This window comes from Lissotriton vulgaris, chromosome 2_1 (genome assembly GCF_964263255.1).
Source record: "Lissotriton vulgaris chromosome 2_1, aLisVul1.2, whole genome shotgun sequence".
In the NCBI taxonomy this organism is placed as follows: Eukaryota; Metazoa; Chordata; class Amphibia; order Caudata; family Salamandridae; genus Lissotriton; species Lissotriton vulgaris.
The window spans coordinates 1,588,750,580-1,588,764,971 of NC_141687.1; the positions used below are offsets into that span (position 1 = coordinate 1,588,750,580).

The 14,392-nt window shown below is 42.7% G+C and overlaps 1 protein-coding gene across 1 annotated transcript in view; it reads right to left on the reverse strand.

Moving 5' to 3' along the window:
* Window positions 1–14,392, reverse strand: part of LRP1B (LDL receptor related protein 1B) — a 3,669,685-nt gene that overhangs the window by 3,194,555 nt on the left and 460,738 nt on the right. Inside the window, exon 3 of the mRNA XM_086955170.1 lies at window positions 13,649–13,786. Within this exon, the coding sequence (XP_086811296.1) occupies window positions 13,649–13,786 (138 nt within the window). The remainder of the gene's footprint in view (window positions 1–13,648; window positions 13,787–14,392) is intronic.

Here is a 14,392-nt window from a genome sequence, read left to right on the forward strand (position 1 = left end):
TAGTGTATAAACTAATTTGCCCACAATTGTCGATGAATCGATAATATTAGATACATATTCAAACCAATAAACGGGTCTTAATAATAATAATAATAATAATAATAATAATAATAATAATACCGATATTTATATAGCGCGAACAGCTACCTCACAAGGAGGTGTCCCGGCGCTGAGTGATCATTTTTCCAGGTAGGAATGGGCGGAAAAAGGGGAGAGAGTGTTTAGTTATTCTTGGAAAAGAGCCAGGTCTTTAGCTGCCTCTTAAAACTGGCTTCCGTTGGAGCCAGTTGGATGTTGACCGGTAGGGCGTTCCAGAGTGTCGCCGTGCAGGCAGAGAAAGATCTGCCTCCGAGTCTGGCTCTCTTGGCGCAGGGGATGGAGAGCTGGTTTCGTGAATTAGAGCGCAAGCATCTCTCCTGATAGTATCTGGGGAGTCTAAGCTTTAGATAGGAGGGGCAGGTCCCCTTTTGGGCTCTAAACGCTAGAGTTAGAGCTTTAAACTTGATTCTGCAGGCTACAGGGAGCCAATGCAGGTCGCGCAAGTACGGAGAGACATGCTGTTTAAAAGGGATGTTTTTTAGCAGTCTCGCAGCCGCGTTCTGCACTATCTGGAGTCGTTGCACCAGATATTTGGGTAGGCCAAGGTAGAGGCCGTTTGCGTAATCCAATCTGGAAGTGACTGTAGCATGGACCACCGTCTTGCGACAGTCTTCAGGCAGAAGGGACAGAAATTTGCGAAGGTTTCTTAGTTTATGGAGACAGCACGCAGAGACCTGCTGTATATGTGAAGAAAAGGAGAGACTCTCATCCCATCTTACTCCCAGATTTTTCGCGTTGGTGCTGGGTAGAGGAGGGATACCCATTTCGGAGGGCCACCACAGGCTTGGGGGGGGCCGAGTATGTTTGCCAAAGAAGATGACCTCCGTCTTGCTCGCATTCAATTTGAGTTTGTTTGCATTCATCCATTTGGCAACATCTCGCAAACATCCCTTCATATTACTGAAGGCTGCCTCTGAGACGTCCGAGAAGGGGAAGATTAATTGTGTGTCGTCGGCGTATGAAATCGCCTTGACACCCCAATTAGCAATAAGGGAAAAGAGAGGAGCCAGATAAATATTAAAAAGTAGTGGACTGAGGGCCGAGCCCTGAGGGACACCACACCAGAGGGGTTTAGGTTTTGAGGAAAGGGGGCCCAAGGCTACTTTCTGGGTACGATCCGTGAGATAGGACTGTAGCCAGCCCAGAGCCTTATCTTCCAGGCCTGTGTTTTTTAGCCTTGACAGTAGCCTCACATGATCCACAGTATCAAAAGCGGCAGATAGATCCAGGAGCACCAACATAGCCGATGCTCCTGAATCTAAAGACCACCTGATCGACTCAGCTACTTCTATCAGAGCGGTCTCAGTGCTAAAGCCCGCCCTGAAACCCGACTGGGTTTCATGTAGTGTGTCTCTTTCTTCTATGAACCTGTTCAGTTGGCGCTGTATCAGTTTTTCAAACATTTTGCCAGGGGCCGCTAACAGGGAAATTGGCCGGAGATTGCTCAGATCATCCGGGGCACCGTTTTGTTTCTCTTTTAAAGGCAGGAGTGTGGCATGTTTCCAGCAATCAGGGAATAGACCAGTTTTGATGGATGTATTCCAGATATGTAGCAATGAAGTGGCAATTGAGTCCGACATCATTTTCCAGAGCTTGGGCGGGCAAGGGTCATCAGGAGCCCCTGATTTACATTTTTGTAATTCCCTTTTGGCCTCGGCGAGGGAAATAGGATGGAATTGAGCTAAGGCGGGGAGGGAAGCCACATTATCATTTGTGTCGGACATGATTGTGGGCTCGGGACTGGTGAAGGTGTCGTAGACTTTCTCGATCTTTTTATCAAAAAAGACCGAGATGTCCTCGCAGAGTTTCTCCGACGGAGTCACTTCAGTTTCAATTGCCCGAGGTTTAAAAAAGGATTGAACAATTTTAAAAACTTCCTTGCTGGATTGTTCAGCTTGCTGAATGGAGGTTGCAAAGAACAATTGTTTTGCTTTTTTTATGGATTTGTGGAAAACACGCAGGGCTTCTTTATAGCTAATTTTTGCTGATGTGGAATAGTTTATCCGCCAGAGACGCTCTAGTTTTTTGCAATGACTTTTTTCAGCCAATAGCTCAGTCGAGAACCATGGGGCCGAAGGGGATTCTCTGCGTGATGTAGCGATTTTTGCAGGCGCGATAGTATCCAGCGTATTACCTATCCAGAGATTTAGAGCCACAGCGTCCGAGTTCACATCTGATGACAGAGTTGGAGTAGTGGCTGAGAGAGCAGGACAGAGAGTCTCTGCTGATATGTTAGCCCAGTTTCTGCGAACATAGGATCGTCTCCCTTTTGTCTGGTGGTGGGAGGGGAAGGAGAAAGAAAAAGGGATTAAGAAGTGATCCGTCCAAAGCAGTGGTTGTGCGGTTTTGGCTGAACAGTCTGGGATATTGGAGAATATCAGGTCCAACGTGTGGCCTGCCTTATGCGTTGGTTCCGAGATAATTTGGAATAGGTTCGCCGCTTCCAGAGTAGAAATAAATTGGGTGGCTAGGGGGCAGTCTAGGCTGTCAATGTGAACATTGAAATCGCCAACTGCAATAAAATGGGGGTGAACTATTGAGCTTTGGACTATAAGGTCCATTAGTTCGGCAGTATAGTTGGTAAGGCAATCCGGGGGCCGATAGATGATCAGGCCGGCTAGAGACAAATGGGGGTTTATTTGAAAGCAGAAATGAAGCCCCTCAATGCCTGGGATGGAGGTAGGCGTTGAGGAGGATAGTGTATATTTGTCTTTAAAAATAATCGCTACCCCACCGCCCTTTTTATCATTTTTTCTGTTTGAGACGCTCATTTTGTAGCCTGGTGGGACAGCCAGTGAGATAGAAGCTACACTGTCCACAGACAGCCATGTTTCTGTAAGAAATAGAGCGTCCCAATCAGAGTCCTCTAATAGCAGCCAGATGTCGTCAGCATGCCTGGGGAGGGATCTGCAATTTAATAGGGCGGCTTTAATAGTGATGTCAGGGTGGTTAATCGGGGAGCCTGTTTTAGAATTTAAAACTGCTGTTTTAGGGAGTGGAACTTCGCGAAGTGTCGAGTGGCACACCGGACATGATTGCGGTAGTGTAACATTGGCCAGGTCATACCTGAGAGCATGACAGGGATTGTCTGTATTCAGGGCTAGTAATGCAGACTTGGACCAAACGATCCGGGTGGCGTCCCTACTCTTACCGACAGCGTGGCTGGCGCTGGTCGCGGTCCCGTCGCGGACGGGCGCAGACGGGCTTGCCTTAGGCGCGCCTTCGGCGCGCAAACGGCGCCCCCGCTGCGCCCGTCCGCTGCGCCTCCGGAACATACACATATTTTATAGTGGCGGGAGAGAGTAGTGAAGGGGGCGTGGCCTCACAAAAGGGGCGTGGCCTCAATCGACGCCAGGAATGGCGGCAGCGCTAAACTCCGCTGTGCACCTCTCTACGAGGAGTTGAGAGCCCAGTGCTGAAATGCCACGAGGAGATAAGTGGTGAACACAGGTAAATGTGACTCTCAAACAATTTAAAAGGTTTTAAAAATAGTAAACAAACACCCTCCCGGCTTCCGCCTCAGGAGACCTAGAAAAGCAATTAACCGGCGCTTTTAGTCAGCGAGCCTTATATATGCTCCAGGTTGTTGTTCTGCTTCGGTAAGGGGGCGTGGCCTCACAAACGGGGCGTGGCCTCAATCGACGCCAGGAATGGCGGCAGCGCTAAACTCCGCTGTGCACCTCTCTACGAGGAGTTGAGAGCCCAGTGCTGAAATGCCACGAGGAGATAAGTGGTGAACACAGGTAAATGTGACTCTCAAACAATTTAAAAGGTTTTAAAAATAGTAAACAAACACCCTCCCGGCTTCCGCCTCAGGAGACCTAGAAAAGCAATTAACCGGCGCTTTTAGTCAGCGAGCCTTATATATGCTCCAGGTTGTTGTTCTGCTTCGGTAAGGGGGCGTGGCCTCACAAAAGGGGCGTGGCCTCAATCGACGCCAGGAATGGCGGCAGCGCTAAACTCCGCTGTGCACCTCTCTACGAGGAGTTGAGAGCCCAGTGCTGAAATGCCACGAGGAGATAAGTGGTGAACACAGGTAAATGTGACTCTCAAACAATTTAAAAGGTTTTAAAAATAGTAAACAAACACCCTCCCGGCTTCCGCCTCAGGAGACCTAGAAAAGCAATTAACCGGCGCTTTTAGTCAGCGAGCCTTATATATGCTCCAGGTTGTTGTTCTGCTTCGGTAAGGGGGCGTGGCCTCACAAAAGGGGCGTGGCCTCAATCGACGCCAGGAATGGCGGCAGCGCTAAACTCCGCTGTGCACCTCTCTACGAGGAGTTGAGAGCCTAGTGCTGAAATGCCACGAGGAAATAAGTGGTGAACACAGGTAAATGTGACTCTCAAACAATTTAAAAGGTTTTAAAAATAGTAAACAAACACCCTCCCGGCTTCCGCCTCAGGAGACCTAGAAAAGCAAATAAGACATTAATTCAAACTACATGATATAGCCCAGGCAATGGAAAATGGTCCCGGAATCAATGCAGCTTGCACATGCTGGAGCCATCATGAAAACAACTCCAACAGAAATTCACAGAAGGGGGCGTGGCGTGGGTGCCGCACAAGATGGCCGGCTAGGTGCTGAGCTCCGCCGCACCGCTATACCTCAGAGCGGCTTTACCGATGTGAAGGGGGCTGTTTTTCCACCTCTTTGCCAAATTCCTGCATCGGAACTCAAGCGGAACAAACGGAGTGGCTTTGCGGCTTTCCGAGTGCCGTTTTTCATGTAATTCCGCGACGTGACGGTCGCTCCTCACGGATCCGCCACCTTGGACGCTCCTCATACTACCGGACCTCTGCCTTCACAACCCGCCAGGACACCTTCCTTTCTCATGTGTTCTCCGGCGTCAACGGACTTGAGGGTGAGCAAGTGGAGTGTTCCATAATTTAACTTATGCTCTTAATGCGCTGTCTGTTCTGGGAAGTAACTGCTTGAACTCTGCGTCATGGCGCTGCCTGTGTGAGACCCGCCTTTCTCAGACGCTCCGTCCCTTCAGCGCTGCAGTTTTTTCCTCACTTATGCACCCTTCTACCAACTGGGGGTGCACCAGTAATACTGGTGATGTTTTTCTCTTCAACTGACTGTCTATATCATTGCGCCCCAGCTGCTTCATGGTACGCTTTCCCCAACTGCCATTTTGGGAGCGCTATCTCTCCAGCATTGCTAGCGTAGGCGCCATTCAGTTCATTGGCGCTTTTTAGTGCAACTCGCAAGTGCTCCCTAAAGGGAATAATTTTCACCTTATCCACCTCATGCTACTACACCTTCAAGTTCTATATTTTTAATATCCATATACCAGGTTTTTCATGTCACGTACAATCCTTGGATCCACCGAAGGTGTTTTGGTGAACCCTGCCATGTTTGACTAAGGTTCTCAACACTGATACTTCTTTTCCTGTTGGAATTACTCACAGAATTATTTTTCTGGAGCATCTTGTAGTATATTGTTCCTGGCTTCGCTTATACTACGATGACTTTCTGAGACACCGCACTTTTGTCTGCTCCTTAGCACAAATTTGTTCCTTCTGTGATTACCCCGGCGAGCTCTTCAACTGTTGAATCTACATCAACTCACTCTACAAAGATGTCGAATTCTTCTTCTCAAAGATCCCCTTCGGGACACTCGTCTTCCAATAGATCCTCTCCTCCTGCTACATCCAGCAAGCGACCTAAACAGGACTCTCCTACACCAGATAACTCCTCTTCTTCATCACCCATTGATCAAATTTTGGAAGAAATTCGTGCAATGCGTCTTTTCATCGAGGAGACAAGCAAGGATATGCAACTTTTAAAAGATAAGTGGGAGTCCATGGATGCTCGCATTTCTTCTGTTGAACTACAGATCCCTGAAGTTCAATCCAACACGCAACGCATTGTAGCATTGGAAAAGACTGTCCTCTCTCTGCAGAAACACACGGAGGATTTGGAAAATCGCAATAGAAGAAACAACCTTCGTATTTACAATTTACCAGAAAATCTTGAGGGTGACAATCCAGTGACTTTCTTTACCTCCTTCCTCCCGAAACTTCTGGACATGCCCTCTTCTACGTCCATCAGTATTCAAAGAGCTCATAGGCTGGGTGCACAAACAACTTCATCTACTAAACCTCGTGGTGTTATTATTCTCTTTTTGAAGTTCACAGATCTCCTCTCGATTCTTTCAGCAGCAAGGATTAAGGAGCAAATAACTTGGCAGGGTCAGCGAGTTTACTTGTCTCAAGATGTCTCTAATGCTATTGCCTCCAGACGTAAGGAATTTCTAGCACTGCGTCCTTCTTTGCGCTCCCTTGGAGCACGATATGGTTTATTCCATCCTTGTACTTTCCGAGTTACTCATCGGAATAAGACTTGGTCATTTCAAGATCCTGGTGAACTACGAAACTTTATCTTTTTGCAGAATGAGGAGGGGATGGAAGCCTCTTCCTCGCCATCAAACAGTGGCTGAAATGTTTTTGTTCTATCCCTGTACTGCTCTCTAGTTGTTTTCTCTAGTCTCATGTACTCTTGTTATATACCTTGTGTTACGAGTTCCGTGTTCTAATAATTATTTTCTTTCTCCCCATGCAGATATGTATCGGTTGTTCCCTTCGTCATCTTGTTCCACCCTTTGTAATTTTTGTGAGGTCTCGGTGTGGTTTCGCTTCTGTTCCTGGTCTGCCCGTCTTGTAACGCATCACCACCTCCCCACTTCCCCTTTGTGTATCTCCCCTTTCAGGTATGTTTCTTACAGTCATCCTTTTGGATTTGTACTGTCTTCTATGCCTTCTCTCTTTTCTTTCTTCTCCTTCCTTTGCTGACCCTCTTCCCTTTTTCCTAATCTTCTCCCGTTCCCCTTCTCTTCCTCCTACTCTTCCTTCTACTCTTTTAACGGTTTGCATATTTTCTACCTCCTTAAAGTTTGAATTATTGCTTGTACAGTATGTTTTTGCATTTTTCAATTTTGAACAGTTTATTACTCTTTAATCTTCAAAGTAGTTTCATGGAATGTGAAAGGATTTAACCATCCTATTAAGCGGTAGAGAGTACTTTCACACCTCTCCTCTTACAATCCTGATATTGTTCTTATTCAAGAAACCCATCTTTCAGATTTTGAATCTTTAAAGCTAAAGAGACTGTGGGTTGGTACTGTTTTGTTTTCTCCAGCTTCTCAGAAAAAGAATGGTGTTGCTATTTTGATTCACAAACGTCTAAATTGTAAAGTACTTCTTGAAGAAAAGGATGATGAGGGCCGTTGGATTTTAGCTAAATTGCTTATTAATGCTATCCCAATTACTTTGTTCAATGTTTGACTCCTCTTTTTGGCCCTCCATTAGAGCAAAATGTATTCAATACAAAGATGACTCTTTCCTATTAGGCGGAGACTGTAATCAAATTATCGATCCTTTTCTAGATCGTAAATCCTCTGTTCGTTTCACCCCCCACAAGCCCCATAAACAGTTTCTTGATACTATTACTCAGGTGCATCTTGGGACTCATGGAGACTCACTCACCCAGATACTATAGACTTTTCTTTTTTCTCTCCTCCACATGCTTCTTTCTCTCGTCTGGACTATATTTTTCTATCCTCATCTCTATCTCAAAACCTTCTATCCTCTTCTATTGAACCTATTGTTATCTCCGATCATGCTCCTATTATCACTGTATTTAACCTTCTTCCTCCTGCTCCTAAATCTTCTCGCTGGCGCTTTAATTCTTCTCTTCTTGCTGATCCTCTTTTTTCTTCCTCTTTTCGTTCTTTAACTTCTGAATTTTTCCAACTTAATTCTGAACCTGACACCCCTCCTCATGTTCTTTGGGATTCCTTTAAGGCCACAGCCCGCGGATTTATTATCGATTTTGTCTCCAAAAAGAAGAAAAAGTTCCTTCAAAAACATAAAGTTACCCTTGCTCATATTAAGTCGTTAGAGCATCAATTCTACACTTCTTCTCCAAATCATATGTCTCCTGAACTTCATCAGGCTAAAATTGCTTTTAACAAACTTACTACTGACTCAGCTTCCTCTTTTCTTCTCCGGAGCAGTGCACGATACTATGGAGGTCGCAATAAATCGGGTAAATTACTGGCTAATTATCTAAAATCGCGTAAAGAACGAACTAACATAGATTCTATCTATTCCCCTTCCTATGTCCTTTTACATACAGATGCAGAAATTTTGGACCAATTTCATTCTTTTTACGAATCTTTATACTCTCCTGAAAATCCCCCTACCCCAGATCTTCTTCAATCTTACTTTGAGAACTTGCCTAGGCCAGATACTTCCCAACTTAACTTTTCGGACATTGATACTGATCTCACTATTTCTGAATTATCCACTGCTCTGTCCTCTCTAACTAAAGGCAAAACTCCAGGGCCTGATGGCTTTCCAGTTGAATTTTACTTACACTTCTCCGATCTCCTCTTACCCAAACTTCTCTCTTTTTTTCAATCTTTTTGTTTTGCTGGTCTGGCCCAAGGCTCATTTCAAGATGCTACCATATGCCTTATCCCTAAAGAAGGTAGAGATCCCAAATTTTGTAAGAATTATCGACCTATATCTCTAGTTAATGTGGACTATAAGATTTTTGCAAAATTATTAGCTCTTCGCCTTGACCCGCTCATGCCACGTCTCATTGGTAAGGAGCAATGTGGTTTTGTTAAGGGCCGCCTTACATCGGACAATTCCAGACTCCTCCTTAATGTTTTAAGTAAGGCCCACTCTCTTTCTATTCCTCTTGCAGCCATCTCAGTTGATGCTGAGAAAGCCTTTGATCGGGTTGACTGGTCTTTTCTAATGGCTTCCCTGAAATGGCATGGCTTCAGTCCTAAATTTATTTCCTATATTTCCTTAATATATTCTATGCCCAGGGCTTCCGTTCTCGTTAATGGTCACCTCACTTCCCCATTCACACTTCAACGTGGAGTTTGTCAGGGCTGTCCTCTTTCACCTCTTCTGTTTATTTTAGCTCGTGAACCCTTTCTATCTTCTATACGTAACAATCCCTCCATTTCTGGATTCCCGTATGGTGATCATCATCTTAAATTATCTGCCTATGCTGATGATATCCTTTTATTCATTTCAGATCCGGTTACCTCTGTCCCTTCTTTATTAGCTGAATTTGAGAAAATTTCCTTGGTTTCAGGCTATAAAATAAATTCTGATAAAACGGAAATTCTTCCTCTAACTAAGTTTTGCCTTCCTCATTTTTTTAATTCCACCGGCTTTGCTTGGAATTCTAAGAAAATAAAATACCTTGGTGTTCTTTTCTCTAACTCTATCTCGTCCTCTATTCAACTTAACATGAATGCAGTCATCTCTAGAATAGATTCTTTACTCTCCTCTTGGAATCCTCTATTTCTTTCCTGGTGGGGTCATCTTGATTCCATCAAGATGATGATTGCCCCGATCTTAATCTACTTACTGTCCATGCTCCCAATCCGTATCCCAGCGCTCTACTTCCGTCGCATTGACTCTGTCTTGTCTAAATTTCTCTGGAAACAGAAAAAGGCTTGTATATCTCTCTCAACCCTTCGTAAGTCTAAATCTAATGGTGGGAGCAATTTTCCAGACTTCCGTCTTTATCATAAGTCCTTCTCGCTTCGCCAAGCTTCTCGCTGGTTATCACAGGAGATCTCCCCTTTTTCTCCCCTTTGGCTCTCTGTTGAACATGAATTATTACTCCCTTATTCTTTTCAGGAGGTAAATCGCTTCACTGCTAAAGCTCCATCCCCTCTTATTTAAACACACTTCTTCTCTTTTGCGGCCTTTAGTTTCCTCCGTCTCTGTCTCTCGGGACTCCTTCCTATTATTACCTATCTGGTATAACTCACTCATTTTAATACACAATAGACCTATTTCCTGGCCCTCGTGGAGATCGAAAGGTATCATTTGGGTGCGTCATCTTTTTGATGGCTCATCTCCCTGTTCGTTTCCTCAATTTCAATCCCAATTTCATTGCCCTTCCTGGTTTGCAAAGAAATACTTCATTCTTATGGATACCATTCTTGATCGATATTACTCTCTTACTCCTGGAGTTCTCCCCACCTTGTCTCCCTCTCTACTTACCATTCTTTCCACTATTCCTAAAGCTTCCCTTATTTATCGATACTTCTCAGCTCCTGATCCTGTTCGTCCCAAATGAAAATTGGAACTTTCTTGGGAAAAAGACTTGGGCTACTCCTGGCCGACTTCTCTCTGGGACAAACTCTGGGCTAAATCCTTGAAGATTTCCCGTACTGCATCTCTCACTCAGTCCCTATTTTTCTTCTATCGCAGACTTTACCTTTCTCCTCTTTCTATCTCTCGCTTTCTATCTTCTTCTGTGGCTAATTGTTGGACCTGTAATGCCCCCAATGCTGATCTTTTTCATCTCTTCTTCCTCTGTCCCTCAGTTCGACTCTTTTGGACGCAGATATGGTCGCGTATTTCCCGTATCTTTAGTCTCTCTATTCCTTTTTCCACCTCTTTAGTATTTCTGGGTAGCCTTTCAGAATCTTTGGATCTCCCTCCACATTCACATGGTCTCTTTGACCTTATGCTGGCCCTTGCACTACAACATATTGTCTCCAACTGGAAATCCCTGAACAAACTGTCCTTAATCTGCTGGTGGAATCTCTTATGTCATTCACATAGACTTGATGTTGCTTTTGCGTCCTCCTGCAAACCTTCTCGAAATGTTGAACTATATTGGTTGCCTCTCACCTTACATTTAGATCAATCCGCCAAAAAGACGTACTCTCCATTCTCCTCGGATAATTTCAAACCCCCTTGAGCATTTGTACTCCTGCTTGCAGTTTATGGTGTTTTAATATTTCACTAATGCAGTTTTTATTCTTTCTTCATGTTTTCTTTTTTTTTCTAACGTTCTTTGTTCATGTATTTGCTGAAAAATTGTATATTTACTGTACTTTATTGCCAACATTCATTATGTTTATTTCTATTCATTCTTATATGGTATTATCATGGGTTTATTTCCCTCCCTTCCCCTCCCCTCCACCCCCCCCTAAAAAACTTTAAAATGCTTTGCTTTTTCATTGTGCCACCGGCTACTTCTGTTTGGTTTCTCCCGAAATTGCCCTTTTTTCTTGTTATTTGCTGATGTCACCTTATTGTACTACCAATTTTTACCTTAATAAAGCTTTCAAACATAAAAAAAGAAATTCACAGAAGGCTTACCAATCCATAATTTTAATAAGTAACCAACCACAAGCCAATATCTGGAATACCACTCAAGATATACCTCCCAACAATACTCTAATGACTGGCAGGCTACACAACACATATTTTTTCTCCAAAGAAAAATAGAAAATGTGTGTGTGCATATGGTCGGAAAATGTATGTCACTTCAGGTTGCCTATCAATTTTGCTAGGTACTTTTAGGCACAAACTTCTATGTTAGAAGAGGTGTCAACAAGTATGTCGAGATGACCCAATAAACATAGAAGTATAAATCCTTATTTTTCTCCTTAGACTGTTCATTTAGGAAACAATGGTTTAAGCTCAGTCACATTACAAAAACAATACCATTGTTTACATATTAGTGCTTCTCAAAACCAAGGCAAAAAGGCAGAGTTTCTCATGAAACTTTATTTCCAAAATTATTCTCCCTGAATAGATATTTCAACAAAAAAAAACGGGGCATGGCAATAAATCACCATTGTTAGCCTTTCTAAAAATACATCATAGGATCCTTGATTGAAAAAATGTCAGCATTAAAGTGATCTATAAGTCTAGAACATTCAGCGTTTGAAGTGAAATATGAGGAGCCGCTCGAGTATTGACTTGTGGTTTTTAAAATGTCTGGTTGAGGCCGAGATATTTAACCACTATTGCTTGTAGGAGGCAGTGGGTTTGCAACTGTGACAGGGCGAGTTGGTCTGATTTATCTCTTTTTCTATGGGATACAAAAGAATCATTGGTCACTTAGTTCATTTGTTCAGTGGAAACCGACCATTTTCAATAGAATGTTTATTCGCCTAAGGACTGCCAGTGACAAGTGACAATCACTAGCTCCACCATTTGCAGGACCTGTGGTTGTGTTGCAGTGGTGGTTTTAATTCGCAAAATATCCCATTTTCTAAGCGCCAAAGCCACAATTCCTTATTTTGAGAACTGAGCTATTAGTTCGCTGGTTAATTTGCAAAATGCTACTTTGGTCTCAAAAATATTGTGCATGAATTGCTGCTTCATTATTGGATCAGGAGGTTACCCTGTCCCTTAATCGTATGCCATTCTGCTCCTGCTATCACATTTTGATGTGCATTCTTCAATTTATTTGTTTAACTTGATTTTTTTTGTTCACTCGATAGCCCTTCCTTCTTTTCAATTTTCTCACTTCTATTCACCCTTTCTTTACTTGTAATAATATATTTTTTTAACTTTTTAAATTTTTTCACTTAATAGTTTCCCCATGGAAATTGCCTTCTAAAATGTTATCACCTATTTTGCTAAATCAACTTCCAAGTTAAATCAAAATAAAATATACATTTTTTAACATTATTGTACAGAATAAAATGTGTTCGCCGGTTCGCCCATCATGCTAAAGCACGTAATGCAAACAAGAAAAATTGGAAAATGCAACCATTATGTTCATGCATTGAATAAATGAACACTTGACCCTATTAGCTTAAAATTGTTCTAAGCCAAATATGGGTTTCCAAACATAATACTTTTTCAATGTACATGGGTACCTGTTCTCGTTCAACAACTTTCTCATCTACTGTTTTTTAAACTACGCTTGCAAGAGCAGGCTACCAAATATGGCTCTAACGGGGCATATTAACAAGGGCTTTATCTCTGCTTTTTTGGCTTTAAAAGCCAAAAAAGCAGAGATGAAAGTAGCGCCCTATCAGCAACAGCGTGCTAACATGTAAATTTGCATCTTAGCACCCTTTTACTCTACGCTTCCCCTTGCATCTCTAATGAGATGCAAAGGGGGCGTTCCAGAGTACAATAATAGGAGAAACATCGCTAAGCGACATTTCTCCTATTTCTCCCATTTCTCCTATTATCAAGGATATCCCTAACCCTGTTAGCGATAAAAAAGCGGCGCTAACCGCGGTTAACGCTGCTTTTAAAAGTCTGGTATTTTTTTTTCTTAGCCATGACATCCTATGTAAGGTGGATATCATGGCTAAGTATGTCTATCCCTATCAGCAAGCTATCACCAAACATTGTGGGATTATCGCTGTATTCCCAACGATAATCTCACAATTGGCAGCTAGTGCTCTGAATTTGATCACTTTGGAGATAAGCGTTGCTGATAGCACGCTATCTCCGCGATAAAATTCAGAGTTGCCCTGCGATAATTATCCTAGCGCTAAGTGCACTTAGCGCTAATTATGTTTATGTTTATGTCTAACATTGTTTATGAGTGGCACCTTTATATTTATTTAGCTCACTTTCCAGTTATCCTTCCACAGACAGAGACACACCAAAAACACATATACACCCCAAAACACACACACACATCGGTCAGCATTTTGTTATTAGAAATAAAGTAATACCTTTGCCTTCAAATATATTTTTATGAATCTCCGACAATAAAAAATGCAATCATAAGTTTGACTTACCACGGCAATGAACTCCTTCGTCGTACCCATCGGAGCAGTCATAGACACCATTGCATAATGCAGAAAAATGAATACATGTATTTGTACCGATGCAGGACAGGTGATTCTGTGGGCACTTGAATTCTGCCTCCTCTGGACCTGCAAATGACAGAAGGAACCGTCAAATCTATTCACATTATCTTTATACTGATGGCAAAAATATGGGTATATTTTAATTTGTGATTACACATTCCAATATTATTTTGGTGTTACACTAGAATATCATAATCAGATTATAGTTGGGAATTATGATTGCGTCCTCAATGTGATTTGCAAAAATATTTAACCTTTGGAGTTAATAATGGAAACCTTGCAACCAATGTGACACTCTTTTGGTAAGCCATATTGAGAAACACAATATCTACATCAGGTTATATTTCTGGCTGTGATATTGACAAAGAATTCAATGTTTTTGTAATGTTAAATTTGACATGCGATATATTGCTTGGAAACATCGCGAGCGAGAAAAATGTGTTGCAGCAACATACTAAAGCTGACTGTATGCTACAGCCTTCAAAGAGCATGGACCAAACCAAATGACACATAAAGTGTTGCAATAAAGATGCACTATAAATGTTTAAACAGCTCAACAGTAGAAGCAGGCCCACATGATATGGAACATAGATAGATAGATAGATAGATAGATAGATAGATAGATAGATAGATAGATTAAACAACAGAGTAAGACATTTTTTGTTTCGTGTA